The following is a 19737-nucleotide window of genomic DNA, read 5'->3' on the forward strand; positions in this document are numbered from 1 at the left end:
GGAATAAAAGCAGCACACTCAATTCAGATTTCTAAAATTGCTCAGGTAAACACCTGCAAAACCTTGGGTGTTTCTGATAAAGAACTGCACACGCACCTGAGGGGCCTTTCAGCTTGTGTTTCTCCTTTCCATACCATGGGGCTAACTGCTTAGTGACAACATGGTGGGGGGATTTTAAAAGTAATTTGTAAAAGTGATAAGGGGCTGCTGTTTAAAAGGAGGGAGTCAAAAATTCCAGTAGGCCTGTTATTGGGCATGCCTAAGCTAGCTTCGGGTATAGGAAGCTGCCTTTTACCAGGCGAAGTTGTTCATCTATGTAGCCCAGTATTGTTGTCTTTGACTCATTCTCCAGGTTCTTAAGCTAAGGGCCTCTCCAATCACCTGTTACCCAGTCCCTTTTGTTAGGGTGACCCTACAGAAAGCAGGACAGGGCTCCTGAATCTTTAACAGTTGTAGAGAAAAGGCAATTTCCGCAGGTGTCATTTGTATGCATGCAGCACCTGGTGAAATTCCCTTCATCAGAACTGTTAAAGCTGCAGGAGCCATGCCCTCTTTTCTATCTGGTCAAGAGGGCAGGGCTCCTGCAGCTTTAACTGTTGTGATGAAGAGGGAATTTCACCAGGTGCTGCATGCACACAAAGGACACCTGCTGAAATTCCCTTTTCTATACAACCGTTAAACATACAGGAGCTCTGTCCTCCTTTTCATATGGTCACCCTACTTTTGTAAAACTGGAGATGCTGAGGACTGAACATGGGGCCTTCTGCAGGCAAGGCATGAGCTCCACCACTGAGCTACAGCCCCTCCCTGTAGTGTTAAGTACTTAGGTCTGTGTAACTCACCTGGATTGCACTTTTCAGCCTTCTGTCATCAGTGTGATTGTCAGTATAGCAATACACAGTTTATTTAGACTCAGGGGCAAAAGGGTAAGAAAAGACACTTCTAAAATATTATCTCGTACCATGTTACAAAATGTTTTCTATTCACTAGGCAAATATCGTTGACTGCGAAGCACCTGAAGGGCACTTAATGGCTCAGGGATTTAATCACTCACACGCACACTTGTCTAACTGAAATGTCGATGCCTCTTCAGCATAATCCTTTGCCTTTGTAAATCATGCATTGGAATGGAAGCATTATCTGGAAATGTTAATTCTAAGATATCTTCGTACAGTTTTTTGGCAACTGAACAGGATGAAAAGAAAACAATTTATAAATACTGCCTGACATGCATGAGCCTTCCAAAATTATTTACAAATTATGTTCAGCAAACTTTTTTTTTCCAAAAGCGTTTCCCCTCTGCTCACAGTCTGTTGCGGCAATATCTTCTTCCTTTTTCTTTGCTTACGTGTGCGTCTGTGTGTTTCTCCCCTCTTCTTAAAGCTACACAGTCACTGCTGGGTACATCTTCTGTTCACTATTGCTGTGGGGATACGGAGACTGAATGGGCCGGTATCCACTTTGCAGACCATCCAGGAAAGGTGGCACAGGGGCCATGGGCATAGGGTCATGTGGCACGGCATATCCCACGTACTGTGGGTGCAAATATTGGCCTTGGTGAGGCACGATCTGCGTTGCCTGCTGGCAGTTCAGTACTGAGAAATTCGTAGGCATGTTGACATAGACATTGTTCATGGTCCCTTCCGGTAAGCAGCAGTTGGTTTGTGACCTGGTCGGGGGGGGCCTGGCCCCTGAGTTGGCACTCGAACTAGAGCTGGCAGCAGTGCTTGACTGGCGCGAGGAGGAGCCCCGGGAGGTGCTGCTGGCACTTGGAATCATGGGAATAGTCTCCATTATCCGGTTACCTCCGGGAGCCCGGCTCTGCTGTGGCTCTTGCTTGGGTCGCAGACACCGGCAGCAGCAAGCTGCTACTAGAGATCCCAAGATGATGAATGCAACAAAAACAGACCCAACGATAAGGAACGGCACGTAAATCGGCACTGCCAACAGAAAGGAAACTCTTTTAAGAGACAGCACAAATGCAAAACTATGCAAAATCACGAAGACACTATGCAAACAACTTTTATTGGAAACACTTAAAACTGTGAGAGTAGCAAAGAGTCTGGGACAAGGTGTCTTTACTAGCTACCTTTCCCCTCTCTTTAATAAGTCAAAAGAAAGCAAGGCACTGCTAAAGCCTTAAGGATGCCTCACAGGTTCAACAGGGCATAAGCCAGAATTAGAATGGCACCCTGGTGTGGAGAATGTGGATAGGGAGACATTCTTCTCCCTCCACGATAATACTAGAACCAGGGGTCATTCCATGAAGCTGATTGGTGGGAGATCCAGGACAGATAAAAGGGAAGGACTTCTTCACACAGCCCAGAGTTAAACTATAGAATTCACTACCGCAAGATGTAGCGGTGGCCACCAATTTGGATGGCTTTAAAAGGGGGTTGGATAAATTCCTGGAGGAGAAGGCTATCAACAGGTACTAGTCCTGATGGCTGTGTGCTACCTCCAATATCAGAGGCAGTGTACCTAGATACACCAGTTGCTGGGGAACATGGGTGGGAGGGTGGTATTGCACCATGACCTGCTTGCAGTTCCCTTATCGACAGCTGTTTGGCCACTGTGTGAACAGAGTGCTGGACTAGATGGACCCTTGGTCTGATCCAGCATGGCTTTTCTTACATTCTTTAAAGACATGACTAGAGTAGTGCATAGCTTATTAGTCCTAAAATAATATATGTTGAGTGTTCTGGTCAATCTAAAGGCATCTGCAAACACTAATGTAATCCCATGTCGCCTGCTAAATGGTGTGCTCTCCTTTAGGCCCAGGATCACAGCTTTTAAGCGATTCCTCTCCGAATCGATGACCCAAACAGTTTTCCCTCAAAAGTTTCTGGTAGACTCTGTCCCTCATAGAATTCTCCCCATGACCCAGAGGCTGCATATTAGCGGCTCTGCTTCCTGATTCGCTCGCAGATATGCCTGCATCATAATAGCCTGGGAGAAAACAATCTTTCCTTTGCTTGTTATTCCCAGAGGGGTCATTACAATAAATACGGTCAGCTTCCCAAGCTGGACAGGAGGGTGCCTTCACCATCCAAACTGCTAAAGGCGGGTGCAGCTTGTGTGCATTGAATTTGCACTTAACATTTGGGACTGTGCATTGGTGTCAGTGGCGATGTCAGGGCAGGACATCACCACCAAGACACCACAGGGAAGAAGGAACCTCAAATGCAGCAGGACTGACCTATCACATTTTGAAGTGAGTGCAGTAATGCACATTACCTAAAGAGGGGCGGCCCCATAAGCTTAGGTCGGAGCCTCAGCTTGCACGACAGGACTTCCCCATCCTCTTCTCACTCCTTGCACACACACACACTCCCACCCCCCAGCCCTTTGGGCAGATTTGGGGATGGGGAGCTGCAGCAGGAAAGGGAAACCTGTTTACCAGTGCCTCCTTGATGGAATGGCATGACTGGTTGCAACCTATTATGTCCAGAGCCTAAAATTATCTGACAGCTGGATGTGGGCATCCTGTTACGTTGATTTGCATTGCCTTCCTGAATCAAGGCAATTATTCATGAGGTCATCAGAGGGCATGCTGCTGGTGATTCCACACGGACCTATGGCCTAACTGGAGTCCACCAGGAGAAGAGCATTTAGTGTGGTGGCCCCTTCTCTTTGGAACAAACTGCCCCTGGAGGTCAGGCAGGCACCAACACTATGCTGCTTCCGGCACCTCCTGAAAACGCCTCTTTTCAAAGAAGCATTCTTCAGCTAACCAGCCATCATTTTTTAATTGGTTCTTCCTTTTAAATTGATCAATTTTGATTTGCTATTTTAATCTTTTTAAAAATGTATATATTGCTGTTTTATTCCTATGTTCACTGCTGTGGAAACTATTTTAAATATGGAGCGGCATCTAAATATTGTAAATAAATAAATAAAGTACAAGCTAGTTGATCAAGCTGAGTTTGTCCAGAACTTGAGGACCCAGGTCCAAAGCTCTGCTTAGCCATGAAACTCATGACATTAGTATTTCCAACTCTTTTCCTATGATATACCAATACCATAGTAGTCTCATGAGGATGAGATATTTTGTTATACAATTAAATAAATTATAAGGGCACAATCCTATTGATTGCACCTTTGCTGCTCGGAAACTTCCAAACAATCAATTCTGATATTCCTATGCCCTGCCAGGCTGAAGCAGGCAGGGTGGAAGGAGCAGTCGAGGTGATCTTTGCCTCCCCATCTTCTGCTTTTGGCAATGTTTTGTTAGATGGATCTTTCAGCCCATCTAATCAGGGCACTTCAACAGAGGAGGGAATGAGGCTAGGGGAGGCTCTGGATATCTCGTATCCCAACCTCTCCAGTCTCCTCCTCTCCCCTCCTACTGGAACACCTCCTTTCCTCCTCTGCTGCTTTTCCAACCTTGAAGAGCATGGTTCTTTCCATGCTGGCTGAGAGGGAATAGGAGAGGGAGGTCTGATCTCTGACGGCCCCTTCCAAGGATGGTCTCCAACCTCAGAAGAGGGAATCTGAGCAATGTCCTCAAAAAATCAGGCAGTGAAGAAGGCAGACTGAAAGCAGATCCATCCCGATAGATCCAACCCAACAGTTTTGTAGGAAGAGGCATTCTTTCTTTGTTTTTAGATTACACTCTCATGTCACGCAAGCATCAAAGAAGAGGCTTTCCATTCCCGCCACCTGTGTGAGAGCAGAATATGGAATGCCTCTTCTGTGGTGACATTTGCCATCTACAACCTTTATAGTTGCTGTTGTTATTGTGTTGTTGTTATTTTAAAATTCTGCCCGATTAATCAGAATTGGGAAATGTAAGTGTTAAAAAGTTTTTTAAACCATATATCATCAAAATGCTAAACCCAGTGGAACACTTTGTCAGTTTCTGGCTACAATCCATCAAGCAAGCACTCCTAAGCTCATTTAACTCAATGGCTTTACTGCACATAACTCGATCTTGGATTGTAGCCACTGTGTTTATGGCCAGGTTGTTTCTCATTTTATCCATGTTCTCAGAAATATTGTGTCTCTTTGCTTTCAGTATTCTGTCACTTATGTTATGGTGCGGCTTTCCCCATTCCTGGTGTCCTCCAGATGGCACAATATGGCACATCTGGAGGGTGCCATATTAGGGAAAGCCCTTATAGCGACTGCATAGAAAGATGGATTACAGAGCTTGGTTCCAGGATCTTTTGAACTTTGAAATTCTTAGTGGGCTGAAACAGCCTACTAAAATAAATTTTATCATGAACCAACGGAGTGAAGACATGATTCAGCCATCCCACTGATTTCAGTGTGAGAAAGTCCAACAGGTGCTCAATTGTCTGCTTAACCCTTTCACCCTGAAATTAGTGACAGTGCAATGCTATATACATTCGAGATAAAGCCATTTAATGGGACTCATTCCCAGCTACATATGTGTAGGATTTTTTAGATTATTTACTATTACATATACATCCCACATTTTTTCCTCTTGCAAGGAACCCAAGGAGGCTTAGATGGTTCTTCTCTCCATTTTATCCCATAACAACCCTATGAAGCAGGTTAGGCTGAGAATCCATGACTGGCCCAGAGTCACCCAGTGAGCTTATTAGCTGAGGCGGAACTAGAACCCAGATCTTCCAAGTCTCACTCTAATACTCTAACTGCTACACCACACTGGCTCTCCTAAAACTACAGCCTGAAGTTGTTTCACTTTGGCAGGATTGTGCCCTTCATAAGAAGTTTGGCCTTGACCATGCCCCTTATACCATGAGAACCTTTTTTCCATGAGTGATTTATAAAGAGGCTATTCCCTTTGCCATCCCCTCTCTCAATACACAAATATGCACACGTTTGTTTGTTTTTTCTTCTTACATCTCTGGCCTTCATGATCTCTTCATAGATAAACAAATGTTGATGGATTTCTAAACCTTGAACCGGATGTTAACTGCAATCTACAAAGCATCCCTAACTAGAGACTTTTGAAGTTAACAGGGGTTGCTCCAAAGTAAATGCCTTGTGGGCTTGCGATGGCATAGCAGACACAGGTTGTGCTCTCAGATTATTTGGGTCACAAAAGTTAAGGAATGAAAGAATAATGAGGCCATTGGAACATGAAAGCAGTAAACGGAGCTCTGAGTATGAGAGAAACTTTTATGTGCTGTGGTAATGGGAACTGCTTACCAGAATGTTTTGGAATGGAGAAACGTTTGGGCTGGACTAGTAAGACCCCAAGTCTACCCACCTCAGCCATAGATGGATGATGGATGGCCATTTACAACCAAATAAGGGGCAATTTGCAATAACTGACCAACCAGTTTCCAAGATGGGAAAGGCAAAATACACTACAGGGATAGCATCCAGGTTGTGTCAGCATGTAAGTGATCCAGCAGAACTCAATACCACCCATTTCTTTATCTCTCCTTTCCTAAGCTTCGAGAAATGAAAGGTTTTCCAGCTGTAGGATTTGGGAAAGTGATGTGAAGGTTTTTGCTACAAATACTTCATGGTCTGGAGAAAAGTAACATCAATCATTCATGGAAATCCAAAGTAAGATTACTGCAATGCATTGTACGTTGGGCTGCCTTTGAAGATGGTTTGGAAACTGCAGCTAGTGCAGAATTTGGCTGGGATGAGGCAATGTGAACATATAAGTCTGGTCCTGGCTTACCTGCCCTGATTGCCAATTTGGTTGAAAATCCAAAGTGCTGGTTTTAGCCTATAAAGTCCTACATAGTTTGGGACCCCAATATTTCAAGGACTGCCTCTCCCCATATGAACAATCCAGTCCCTGAGATTGGCTTCTCTATGTGCCCCCATGGAGAGAAGCTGGGGAGGGGGCAGTTGAGGGACAGGCTTTTTCTGTAATAGCTCTGCATTTATGGAACACTCTCTCCAAGGAAGCTGTCCTGGCACAGACTCTAATGCTTTTAGTGCCAGATGAAGACATACTTATTTTCCCAGATATTTGGACATTAGCATCCAATTGGTTGTGAGCTGCTTTTAGGTTTTCATTCTAGGGCTTTTAAACTTAAGAAGAACTTTCGATTAGATTGAATTGCACATTTACTCAAGAGATTAAGGATCCTGGATATTGTAGCACCAAATGGCCTTGCAGACTTACAGCAGAGGTTTTTATTTTGACCCATTGCCACCAAACTTAAAATGAATGTATTTTAGGATGCAATTCTTTGTGAGTTCTGCAGCCAGCCATGCTGCCTGGGGAATGCTTAGAGTTGTAAGACCTTTTTTCTTTCTAAACATGCATAGGATACACCCTTAAACCGTGAACTTAAGACAGCTACATAAATTTTCATTTTGAGCACATTTGACCATCTATTGTAACTTTCTGTTGGTACTTCAGTGAAGCAAAGACGAGTTTGGGATAGAAGGGGTGAGCTAGAATATAATTATCAGATTTAAAACTAACTGCTTTCTATCATTCATCATCCATGTGCAGCCACAGAGTGAGAATAGCTCAAACACACTTTTTACTGTGAATAGGTCCTCAGATCACTTATAAATTATTATTATTATTATTATACCACATTTCATATTTTGAATTAAAGATCTGCATTGGCTACAATTGACACGTTCCGTTTTTAAAAAATAATTCCATGCAGCAGCAACCCCCACTGGTGCCGCATGCCAGGTGTTACAAATATCCCTGGGGCGGGGAACACCCAGAGACTCTCCATGTGCTCCTAGTCCTGTGTCAGCCGGAGCGGATGCTCTTGGGCTGCAATCCCATATGCCCTTTGCTGAGAGTAAGTCCCATTGAACTCGATCGGGCTCAGGTCTGAGTAGACATGTCTAAGATTGCAGTCAGTAAAAAACAACTAAAAACTTCAGCATTAAGTACAAAGTCAAATGTACACACCATCAACTTATAGGCCAGTAGAGGCTGTTGGCTTTGATTTCAGTGGGGCCGAGAATCTGCTCTGGCTTTCAGCCAGAACTCTCAAAGAGCTACCCAAGGTGGTGAACCCAATTTAGGGAGTGGATTCAGCACCTTTCCTGATTGAAACACAGAGCGCATTCACAGCCCCCAGGGGCATGGGAGCCACCAGCCTCCACCTCGGTAGGAAGGGGGAGATCCGCTCAGCAACAAGTACGTCTGAAGGGGGGTATTTTGAGAATAAGAGTCCGCCTGGGCTTTTGGGATACCCCGAGGCCAAAACCTAGGTTAAAAAGAAAAAGCCACACAACTGCCCGCCGCTCGCTTCGTACCTGCTGCGCCGTCGGGGAGGTCCTTGTCGGGCCGGCCGTGCTCGGCTCCCCCCTGCTGCCTGTCGTTGTCGCAGACGCCCTGGTCCAGGCGAGCCTCCGGGCGGGAGCAGCAATAGCGAAGGGCGCAGGTGCCGCAGCAAATGGTGGCGTCGCTGTCGTCGAAGTGCTCCGGACACTGGAAACCGTCTCGCCAAGACGCCCCGTCCTGCCAGCCGTGGCAATACTCGCCGCTGCCTCGCGCCCGCTGCGCCGCCAGCCCCAGCAGCAGGAACGGCCACAGCAGCCAAGGCCGGCCGCCTAGCGCCGCCCGCCGCCGAGAACAGCGCCCCCTCCACATGGCACCGCGAGGGGGCGGCGGCAAAGCCTGGCGGCCCCCGTCGGGCCGCCGCTCCTCTTCGCTTTTGCCCTGGCTCGGGAAAGAACGGGGATGAGTGCGTGGAGGCGCGCACTTGTGCAAGGCCGTGCGCGGAAGACGCGAGGCACTGTGGAGTCAGGGCAATCAAGCGCGTCTTCAGCTGCGCGGGGTTGCCGTCGTGGGCGAAGGGTTTGTATTTGCGTCTGTCTGGTTATATTCTCTTTTGGCGGGGGCGGGTTGTGTATGCACCCTCTGAACTGGGTGCCGAATCAACGTGTACGGGCCGTAGAGCGGGCGAGCCTAAGGAAGCCGCAATCAACTTAAGAGGTGTGCGAGGAATAAGGTCGCCGGGCAAGAGAAAAGATCCGGTAGTGAGGCGCTCCGGTTTCCAGAGTTCAATCCGTCTGAAGGCGCCCTAAACAGCCCGCAGTCCACCCGGTGGTTATTTGGCAAAACGGGCGGCGGTTTCAACTGACCCCCGCGAGAAATAATTCGCCCGAAAAGCAGCGCGGAACCCAAGGCGCTCTCCTAGGAGGAGGCGCTTCACGGTGGAGTCATTTGGTGTCGCCTTCCCAGTTCCGGGCACTCGGAGCACAGTTGCCTGTGGAGACGCTTCAGAAGAACCCTGCGCGGGATTTCCCAGCTCATGAGTCCGAGGCGAGCCGCAGAGGCAGCGTCGGCTGGATAGAGAGAAACTAAGGAAGAAGCTTCAGAGGAGCTCTCCTCGCCGTGGAGAGGAGGTGGAGGAGAAGCGCCGTCGTCTGCTCTCCACAGAGGCGGCGGCGAGGGCGGCAGCAGCAAACTCCTGCCGAAAGGGCACGAGAGGCGGGGCTGTGGGAGGTGGGGGGGTGCCCCCAGGCAGGCAGGACGGAGCAAAGCACTCCAGGAACCATAACACAGAGACACACGCGGGTTCTTTGGGAGGTGGGGGGACGGTGTCCCGAGTCAATGGGAGAACTTCCGAGGCGCGCGGCGGCTGGAAAACGGCAGTCTGCTTTCTCTCACGCGCGCACCTCGGTTGCCACCCGGGTCCCCCGTCAGGGATGCATCGTCCAGCTGCTCCGCTTCCCCCCTCAGTTCCCGCCTCCCCTAAGCCCGGAGAGAAGAAAGGGCGCCTATCCGAAAGCAGCCGCGGTTCCCGGGCTACCCCCAAGTCATTGACGCCCGCGGAGCTTGCGGCGGGATTGCCTCCGGGCTTTCGGGCAGCGCAGCTCGAGAAGTGGAGACGCCGGGCTGGGAAGGCATGAAGGGTTGGTGTGGAGTGAGCGCTGCGTCTCTTCTAGCTCTCTTCTTCGCCTCTTCCCTGCCCACCCCGGAGTTTCGCCTCCGCTTCGTCTTCTCCGGCTGCACTGTTGGAGAGGCCAAGGTAATCCCAGGCGCAGGTCTGGCGCTTTCGCTCCTCTCCTGCAAGGAGACAGCAACGTGGGCAACGACGCCTTACGCTACCTCCAGCCAGCCCTCTTCGGGGCGAGTAGTCTACTGCAAAACTCCTGGCTCGGCTTTCCTCTGGACGTGGCCGCCGCCGCCGCCAGGAGCTACTGGTGCGCGCGGGCTCCCTCCACGACTCCTTCGCTCACTTGCTTTCTCTGTTGTTATTATGGGCATCCTACACACTCCAGGGCGCGCATGCGCCGGAACGCCGGCCGCACTCACACCCCTCCTCTTTCTCTATGAATGGGGAGCTTCGGGTTTTCTCTCCTCCTCACCTCTGCTGAGCGGGGAGATTGGCTCAACGTGCCAAACTGAGATTGGAAGGGGGTGAGCAACCAGGGGGAACGAACGCACCGGATCGGAAAACCAGCGCCAGCCTGGTAAACAGATGCGCGTTGATACCTTCCAGCGAGTCACATACGAAAAGAGGTGCTCTCGTGTTACTCTCTGCCCTGGCCCTGGAACAGTCTGGTTTGGAAAAGACCAGCGGGGAAGGACATCTCCTTCCAAGCCCGAATGCCCAGCTCTCAGCTGCGCCCCCTCCTCTGAACTCGGACACAGGAGCGCATGCAAGCAAAAGAAGGCGGCTGCTTTTACCTCCTCTCTCTCCCTGATGCTCTCTGGGCACCCTGGCAGGTAGGATTGGGACCACGATGTTGCCTGGAGAGAAGGTGAAAGCAGCTGCCTTGCCCTTTGCGCTCATCCACCCTCCATGCCTCTGGGTGGTGTAGCATAGAGGGCTGGTCATGGAAGGAACAGCCACCTCGTCCTCTCACTTGTTCACCTGAATTTCCCCTCTGGGCAGTGCAGCAGTGGAGATTCAGCCCTGCAAATCAGTCATAGAGTTGGAAGGGGCCATATAAGCCATCAGGTCCAACCCCCTGCTCAGTGCAGGAATCCAGTTTAAAACATGGTTGTCCAGTCTCTGCTTAGCCCACCACCTCCCTAGGCAGTTGGTTCCATTGTCTTGACTGCTGTGAGCATTAGGAAGTTTTTCCTGATGTCCAACCAAAGTCTACCTTCCTGATACTTAACCCCGTTATTTCATGTCCTACAGTCTTGGATGATAGAGAACAGGTTATGACCCTCTTTTATGTGACAACCCTTTATGGACTTGAAAAGCTTATTCCTCCTCACACCCCTTAGTCTTCCCTTCTCAAGGTGAAACATATCCAGTTCCTTCCATCTTTCTCCCTAGGACTTAGTTTTGAGTCCCCTGATCATCTATGTATTTGTTCCAATTTATCTGAATCCTGCTTAAAGTGTGGTGTCCAAAAGAGGTCTGACCAGCACAGAGTAGAATGGAACTATTACTCTCCATGATTTTGAACCTATACTTCTATTGAGGCAACCTAAAATTGCATTTGCCTTTTTTGTAGCCACATCACACTGCTGGGTCCAATTCAGCTTCTGGTCCAATATAAGTCCAAGATCTCATGTACTTTTGTCAAGCCAGGTATACCCCCGTCTTATACCTGTGCACTTAATTTCTCTTTCATAAATGAAGAACTTGGCACTTCTTTGTTAAATTTCATTCTGTTATTTTCTGACCAGTTTACTAACCTATCAAGATAATTTTGAATGTTGTTTCTGCCTTCTATGGTATTAGCTAATCGCCCCCACAATTTTGTGTCATCTGCAGATTTGATCAGCATTCCCCCCCGCCCCCCCATACACACACCTCTTCCTCCAAGTCATTAACAAAAAAGTTGAAGAGTATAGGACAGAGCCCTGTGGCACCGCATTCAATACCTCCCTCCAGTTTGATGAGGACCCCTTGACAAGCACTCTTTTGAGTACAATTCTCCAGCCAGCTGTGGATCCATCTAGTAGTCATGTCATGTCATCCAGCCTCCCTGCTAGGCCAGGGAAAGGGTGAGGAGGCAGAGGCTTCTCTTTGTAGGAGCAAACTGGGCCCAACAGGACCATCCAGAGAGGAACAATGAAACAAAACAAGGCAGCGGCCACCACCTCTGCCTGCTCACTTACCCTTTCTCACTGGGATGAGAGAGGGTACGTGATGGGAAGGACTGGGCTCATTGGGCTTGATCCCTGCCACCATGCCACCAAGAGGAAGAGGGTGAGGTGGCTGCTCCTTCTGCGGCCACCTCTGTGCTGCATGGTCCAGACAGAAGATAAATGAGGGGGCAGAGGTAACTGAGAACCAGTGTAGAGTAGTGGTTAGAGTGTTGAACTGAGGTTCCAGTCCCCGCTCAGCCATGAAGCTTGCTGGGTGAGTCAGCCAGCCTTACCTACCTCATAGGGTTGTTGAGAGGATAAAATGGAGAGGAGGAGGAGGAGGATCATACTAGCTGCTTTGGTTTCCTTGCAAGAGGAAGAGAGATGGGAAATCAGTGTAATGAAATAAATAAACTGTTATCTCTTTCTCTCTAGGCAGCACCGTAGGCATAATCCTCCCTGCCACAGTGGCCAGAGAGGGTGACCAAGAAAGAGGAGGTGGGGCAGCCTTCTCGCTTCACAGTTGTCCAACAAGGTGGCAGAATTTACCAGAGGAGGCATTGCTGGGAGTGTGGAGTTCCTGGCTGCTCTTTTTTAGCCTTAGCTGCAGAGCAAGGGAAAGAGGGTGGCAGGGAGATTTCTATTGCAGTTTTCTATTTAAAAAGGATGCAGACAAGCTGGAGGAAGTTTAGAGGAGGACAACAAGGATGATCAGGGGTCTGAAAACAAAGCCCTAGGGGGAGAGACTGAAAGGACTGGGCATGTTTAGCCTGGAGAAGAGAAGACTGAGGGGAGACATGATAGTCATAGAATCATAGAATAGCAGCATTGGAAGGGGCCTACAAGCCCATCGAGTCCAACCCCCCCGCTCAATGCAGGAATCCACCCTAAAGCATCCTCTTCAAGTCCTCTTCAAGTACTTGGAAGGTTGTCACACAGAGGAGGGCCAGGATCTCTTCTTGATCAGAGTGCAGGACACAGAATAATGGGCTCAAGTGACAGGAAGCCAGATTCCGACTGAACATCAGGAAAAACTTCCTGACTGTTAGAATAGTACAACAATGGAACCAATGACCCAGGGAGGCAGTGGGCTCTCCCACACTGGTGGCCTTCAATAGGCAGCTGGACAGCCATCTGTAAAGGATGCTTTATAGGCCCCTTCCAACTCTACTATTCTATGATTCTAATCATCTTTCCTTGCCAGTAAACAGCTGCTGATCAGCTGCTATTCCTTCAGCATAAAAGTGGTGATAGTAAAAAGCATGCTTCGTGTAATGTGTGGATTGACCCATGAAGTACATTTGAGTCACATCCATGCCCCAAAGATGTGTGAAAAGGCAATGTGGAAAGGAGAGCACAGAGGCCTGTTTCAGAGAGAATACTATTGCACACTCCCCATATTACCAACACTGAAATTCCAGGAGCACCACTGCTCAGTTTAGTTTCCTTTCAGTGGAAGAGCACTGAAAACTTATGGCATTTTGACAAGGTTTGCTTTATTGAAGAACATACAAGCAGAGCATAAGTGGAGGCAAAGAGTCATTCTTACAAAGCAACAGATCCATCGCCTCAGTTGCACTGGTAGGTCTCTGGATGATTTGCAGTAGGTCCACAAGGATTTCTGAATTTCCGTTGTTTAGTAATAGCAATAACAAATTGACACACACACACGCGCACACACACACACACACACACACACACACACTGCAAATTAAACTGCTGAAATGAAGAAAACTTGGGAGTATCTAGGAATGGAGTTTTGTCTGGAGATCAGACCCAAGGTCCATCTAGTCCAGCACTCTGTCCACACAGTGGCCAACCAGCTGTCGACCAGGGAACCACAAGCAGGACATGGTGCAATGGCATCCTTCCACCCATATTCCCCAGCAACTGGTGTATATAGGCTCACTGCCTCTCTGCCTGGAGGGATCAGCTCAATTCCAGTATTCAAAACAAATTCCTCCACTCAGCAGTTGCTCTGGGGTACCCTGGTCTTTAATTCTACATGTATGATCTTTGCACCTGTCTCCAGCTGGTAGATCTTGGGCTTCTGGTAAAACACAAAGTAGATCCCATAAGCTTGACGTCTTCCCTCCATTACTATTCTCTGAGATGCTTCTCCTTCGGTCAACTTACAGCTCTTTGTCCTCTCTCCCTCCCTTCCTCCATCTTCCAGAATCTTCTCGCCTGCTGCTTCTCACACATATTCTGCCACCCCTGCAGGTTAACTACCCATTCAGAGAAAATCCACAGCCATCATGGAACATTAAGGCTCTTTTCTCAGACTCCTGAGCCCCTTCTTGAGTCACTTGAGGCAAAACCAAAGCCAGCCATTCACAGCAATTGGACAGGAAATGCATAATACCACATCCTTGGTTGTGCTGTGCTGAAAAGTCTTTTGTTTAAGCCAAGAGAGAAGGGCTACTGCACACAAAGCAAATTTCCTACATAGGCACCCCATTTCCTCCTGGGAGCTCACCATGGCATGAATGGTGAGCTTCACCAACCCATTTCCCCCCTCACAACAATCCCGCGAAGCAGATTAGGTTGAGAGAAACTGACTGGCCCAAGGTCACCCAATGAGCTTCCCAAGTGAGTGAAGATTTGAACACCAATGAGAATGTGGATAGGGAGACATTTTTCTCCTTCTCTCATACGAGAACCCAAGTGGGGATATCCCTTGACACTGACTGGTCGGCGATTCAGGACAGACAAAAGGAAGGACTTTTTTAGCTGAACTATGGGATTTGCATTTATTTATTTATTTAAAATATCTCTTGGCCACCTTTCAGGGCAGAGGCTCTCACAATAAAATACATAAAATATTAGAAGCAATAAAACATGATTGCAACAAAATGGCAATTAAAGCAATAAAACCAGCAGGAACAACAATAACAGCAATAACATCATGGGAAGGCCGTGGTAACATAAAATGTTTTTAAGGCCGCCTTTAAAGCCTGCAAGGATGGTGCATGGCGGACCTCTGATGGGAGTTTGCTCCAGAGGTTTGGGGCCACAGCAGAGAAGGCCCTCTTCCATGTGGACACCCACCTAATTGCCCTCACAGGTGGGCAAATGAGAAGGGCCTCTCTTTCTGATCTTAAAGTGCAGGCAGGGTGATATGGGTGAAGGCGATCCTTCAGGTAACTTCGTCCCAAACCTTTTAGTGTTTTAAAGGTCAAAACCAGAGCTTTGAATTAGGCTCGGAAACACACCGGTAACCAGTGCAGCTGGCGTGGTATAGGCATTATGTGGATAAATCGCCTTGCCCCCACCAATACTTGGGTGGCCGCATTCTGCACCAGCTGAAGTTTCCAAACCATCTTTAAAGGCAGCCCCACATACAGTGCATTACAGTAGTCCAGCCTGGATGTAACTACTATGGGGATAACTGAGGCCAGGTCTGTCCTCTCCAGATAGGGCCCCAGCTGGCATAGCAGCTACCACAAGACATAGTGGTGGTCACCAATTTCAATGGCTTTAAAAGAGGGGTTAGACAAAGTCCTGGAAGAGAAAGCTATCAATGGCTATTAGTCCAGGTGGTGATATGCTACCTCCAGTAGCAGATGCAGTATGTCTATGAACACCAGTTGCTGTCCGTGGGCTGGAGGGTGCTGGTGCACTCTTGTCCTGCTTGTTGGTTTCTCATGGGCAGCTGTTTGACCACTGTGCGAATAGAATGTTGGACAAGATAGGTCCTTGGTCTGATCCAGCATGGCTTTTCTTAAGTTCGTATGTGCAGCTGAGGCATCACAGCATCAAGGGATGAGGGAGAGTATAACATCACCACTACCCAGTGCCTCTGTGCTACAACTGCCAGTCCAAGATGAAAGAACATTGGCAGGTGTTTGGGTGGAAAGCCCCTCCCCCTTGAACTGTGACTTTCTGGGTGTGGTTATGTAGGCCAAAGCCACCCACCCACTTAATTTATAATTCTATGGGACCCACAGTAGGGAGAGTGATTGTGTTCTGTGGAGATTCATGTGGACATGATGTTTTCTTTTAAGACTTTTGGTAGATGCTTGTGGCTTTGTTATTCCAGTTGCTCACCGTGATATGGTGTACTTCTGGGATTTGTTAGGTGATTCATTGTCCTGCTCTGTGGGAATTGGATGTCTTTGGGCTTTAAGGTACTGGGGTGAGGGGAGTGATGTTGAGGCCACCATTTGGAGCATTTGAGTGAGAGGAAGGAACGACAGGAGCATTTGATGAACCAGGTAAGGAGTAGAAGGCTTGTCCTGTCTTACATCCTTCATCCTATCTTACAGGGTACCCAGGTTTGTCTTTCTGGTCCCCACTGAGTCTTAACATCTTGGTTTTTAATACGAGCTCAGTAAAAGGAAATTCAATAGTTACCAGAATCTGATTCTGGATAAATGTACTCACCTAGATTGTGAAAAAAATGTGGGGTATAAGATGATGATGATGATGATGATGATGATGATGATGATGATGATGATTAGGTTCACATATGTCTATTTCACTGTGGCAGAAAGCCCTCCTGATTGCTAACAGTGTGTTCCTGTTAGGTGTGCATAATGAAATAGACAAATTTGTATTCACTGCATGTAAATGATAGTGTTGTTTTCATCCATGTTGAGAATTCTGCATTTGGAATGGTTCTGGAACATAGACCCTGCTCAGACAACACGCTAAGCATTTTGAGCTGAACATTATGGCTTAGCGTGTCATGTAAACCAAGACATAACATTTTGTGTGAACCATTCCAAACCATGATGGCTACATAACCACTGTTTAATCAAACTCACTAAAAATTTGCTGCAAAAGGGTTAGCGGCCTAAACCATGGCTTAGCGTGTTGTCTGAACAGGCCCATATTGTCATCCTAAACAATGCATAAAATCACCTGATCAAGAACTAGAACTGGGATGGTGACCTTTTGCCACCCAAGAGCTGCATTCCCTTCCAAGCAATTTTCGAGGGGTCGTAATCCAAAGGTGTATGTCCCCTGCAAAACATAGGTGGAGTTAAAGCTAAAGTGAGCCTAATCACCCCATTCTCTCTTTCATACATACATATGCATTCATCATACACATCCACACACAACACCCCCCATTCATTCATATGTACGCATACACATGCACACATTCATTTTCACACATAATATTCATTCATTCACACACACACATACACACATTCAGTCATATAACGCATACACACAAATAGCACATTCTCATTCTCATACATAAGACATCACGCACACACATCCAAAACCCATGTAAAGTCATAAGATGACAAGATCAAAGTTGGCTTGTCCAGACAGTGGTTTAATGGCACCATGGCTAGTACGGTGAGAGTGTTGGGAAGTTTGATTAGCAGCTACTTTTGAACTCTATAGGTAGAACAGGATCAAAGTCATAGGGATATGTTGTGAGGCTCTTGCTTTTCTTATCACTTTAATATGTATCTTCCACACCATAGCAGTTTTCCATATCTGCTCAGAAATATTATTCTTTCATAATGCAAGGAGTCCACATCAGCCAGAATGAAGCATGACGATAACGTCAGAAAAAATAGAGAGAGACGTTCATGCCAGATAATTAGCCTTAGGGCAGAACTGGGGGAGGTGAATCCATCTATCTCCAATATTTATAGAGATTGTTACATTTCCTGAAAAGCTTTTGACTAAGACAGGAACAAATAAGAATTGTTAAAATGTCAGGCATTGCTTGTTTGGAATTGGCATAGGCCAGTTTTCCTTTAATACTTAAAAATGTTTCCGCTGCAAGTTGGTGTGCTTGAAGAAAGGCAGGCCACCAAATCCTCACTAGTTTTATTATTTGTGTTTAATGGATTGTACACTGTTCAGAGAACTGGGGTTATTGAGCAGTTTAAAAATAAAATAAATAGATGGTTTCTTGTGTGTGTGTGTGTGTGTGTGTGTGTGTGTGTAACTATTGATTTCCACAGGGTAGAATTTTTTCCCCTGAACAAGAGACATTAAGATTATCATGATTATGTAAATGCTTACCTTTGTGCAACACCATTCTGGTGTTGCACAAGCATCTTTATAAAGGATGAAGATGTTTCAACCATTATAGCTAGGATGGCCATAGAAGCATGATGTAATATACACTACCTTATAGAGGATAGTCCTTTATTTGAAGGCATCTGCTAGTTCAAGAGTGGGCAAATTTGGGAGGTCTAAGAGCCATTTATGACCTCCCCATACACACCCCGGGTGCTGAAAGCCAGGGGGAAGGGGAATGGTGACCAGACCTTCTATGGAGCACCAAAAGGATCACAATTAGCTTGTTGCAAGCTAATTCTGAAACATTTGGGCCTCCGTAGGAGCTGTGAAGCCCCATAAAGGTCAGTTCTGGAAGCCATTTTGTTGTCCCCACCAAATTAAGATTATTTGGGGTGAGGAGAGGTTGGGACTGCATGTTGCCCATTCCTGCTGTATTTGAAGGGCTCTGTAGTCCAACTCTTCAAATACTTAAAAGGTTGTCACACAGAGGAGGGCCAGGATCTCTTCTCGATCATCCCAGAGTGCAGGACACGGACTAATGGGCTCAAGTTACAGGAAGCCAGATTCCGGCTGGACATCAGGAAAAACTTCCTGACTGTTAGAGCAGTACAACAATGGAACCAATTACCTAGGGAGGTTGTGGGCTCTTCTTCACTAGAGGCATACAAGAGGCAGCTGGACAACCATCTGTCAGGTATGCTTTAAGGTGGATTTCTGCATTGAGCAGGGGGTTGGACTCGATGGCCTTATAGGCCCCTTCCAACTCTACTATTCTATGATTCTATGATTCTGCTTTGAAGTCAAAGAACCATAAGGACAAGAAAAGTTGAAGTTTCCCCTCAATACTCCATACCTGGACAGCAGCAGGCTGAGCAGCCCAACCTGGTCAGTCTACTCCACTATGGTGAGATATAATGCATTTCTATTTAAATTATGGTATTTAATGTTAAATTTACATCTGTACAGAAATATTTGCATATGTGAACATTATGCAAAGTGGTGTCCCCTTTTGCCCTCTTTTTTGATGACGCATTTGTCCTTGTAGGACAAGGAATAGATTTATTTTCAGCTGACAGAGAAATACTATCTGAAAAAAACAGACAGCCCCCTCCCCTTCCCAAATCATTAGCCTATCTGAACTGGAAAGAAACTCCATATGGACCGCTAATATGGTGATCATTTGTACTCTGGACATGCAAGGACGAATAAGATGTAAAGAAACGAGTCAGGGAGAGAATTTTGCTGTATCATTCCCACAACTGAGGAGACCCAGCAGGGTAGTGCTGTTGTCTGAACGATGCCACATGCTTTGTTAGATTCAACACACCAGACAGGCAATTGACACTTAAGAAAGGCTAAGCGGTGTGTGAACGGCAGGCTATAAAAATAATTGGGTCCATAATAATCCAGTAGACATTTCCATCCAGATAGATGGAGATGGCTATTTAGGGCCAAAGGATGGATCCTCTCCAGAGGCTGCTTTCCAATATTTACACTGACCACAGTGCATGCTGGGAAAGGCTTCAGGAGTTCAGATAGCATTGTGTTAATTCTCATGGAGGCAATGCAACACAGACAGGATCAATAGGCTTCGCTGTTCTGTGTCTCCATGTGGAGAGTTGATTCATTGATGTAGGGAGCTCTTCGGAGTCAAGGGGCTTCACTCTGATAAGAAACCCCCCCCCAAAAAAAAATTGTTTTCCAGGGTGGCATGAACAATTTCATAATAAACTGATGGATTCTGCTACATCCCACATAGAAATACGTGTGTCATTTTTTAAAGTGTCATTTTATCTAATGCAGTCCATAATTCT

The 19737-nt window shown here is 47.0% G+C and overlaps 1 protein-coding gene across 1 annotated transcript; it reads right to left on the reverse strand.

Annotated features, from left to right (window-relative positions):
• Positions 1 to 1383: 1383 nt before the first annotated feature.
• SHISA2 (shisa family member 2) lies at positions 1384 to 14030 on the reverse strand. The gene is made up of 5 exons (XM_063127727.1): positions 13920 to 14030; positions 9690 to 9946; positions 9019 to 9222; positions 8188 to 8669; positions 1384 to 1940 (listed from the first exon to the last, which is right to left on the reverse strand). The coding sequence occupies exons 1-5, from the start codon at positions 14028 to 14030 to the stop codon at positions 1384 to 1386; spliced, it is 1611 nt and encodes a 536-aa protein (XP_062983797.1).
• Between the last annotated feature and the right edge of the window lie 5707 nt (positions 14031 to 19737).

This window comes from Elgaria multicarinata, chromosome 5 (assembly GCF_023053635.1).
Source record: "Elgaria multicarinata webbii isolate HBS135686 ecotype San Diego chromosome 5, rElgMul1.1.pri, whole genome shotgun sequence".
Taxonomy (NCBI): Eukaryota; Metazoa; Chordata; class Lepidosauria; order Squamata; family Anguidae; genus Elgaria; species Elgaria multicarinata.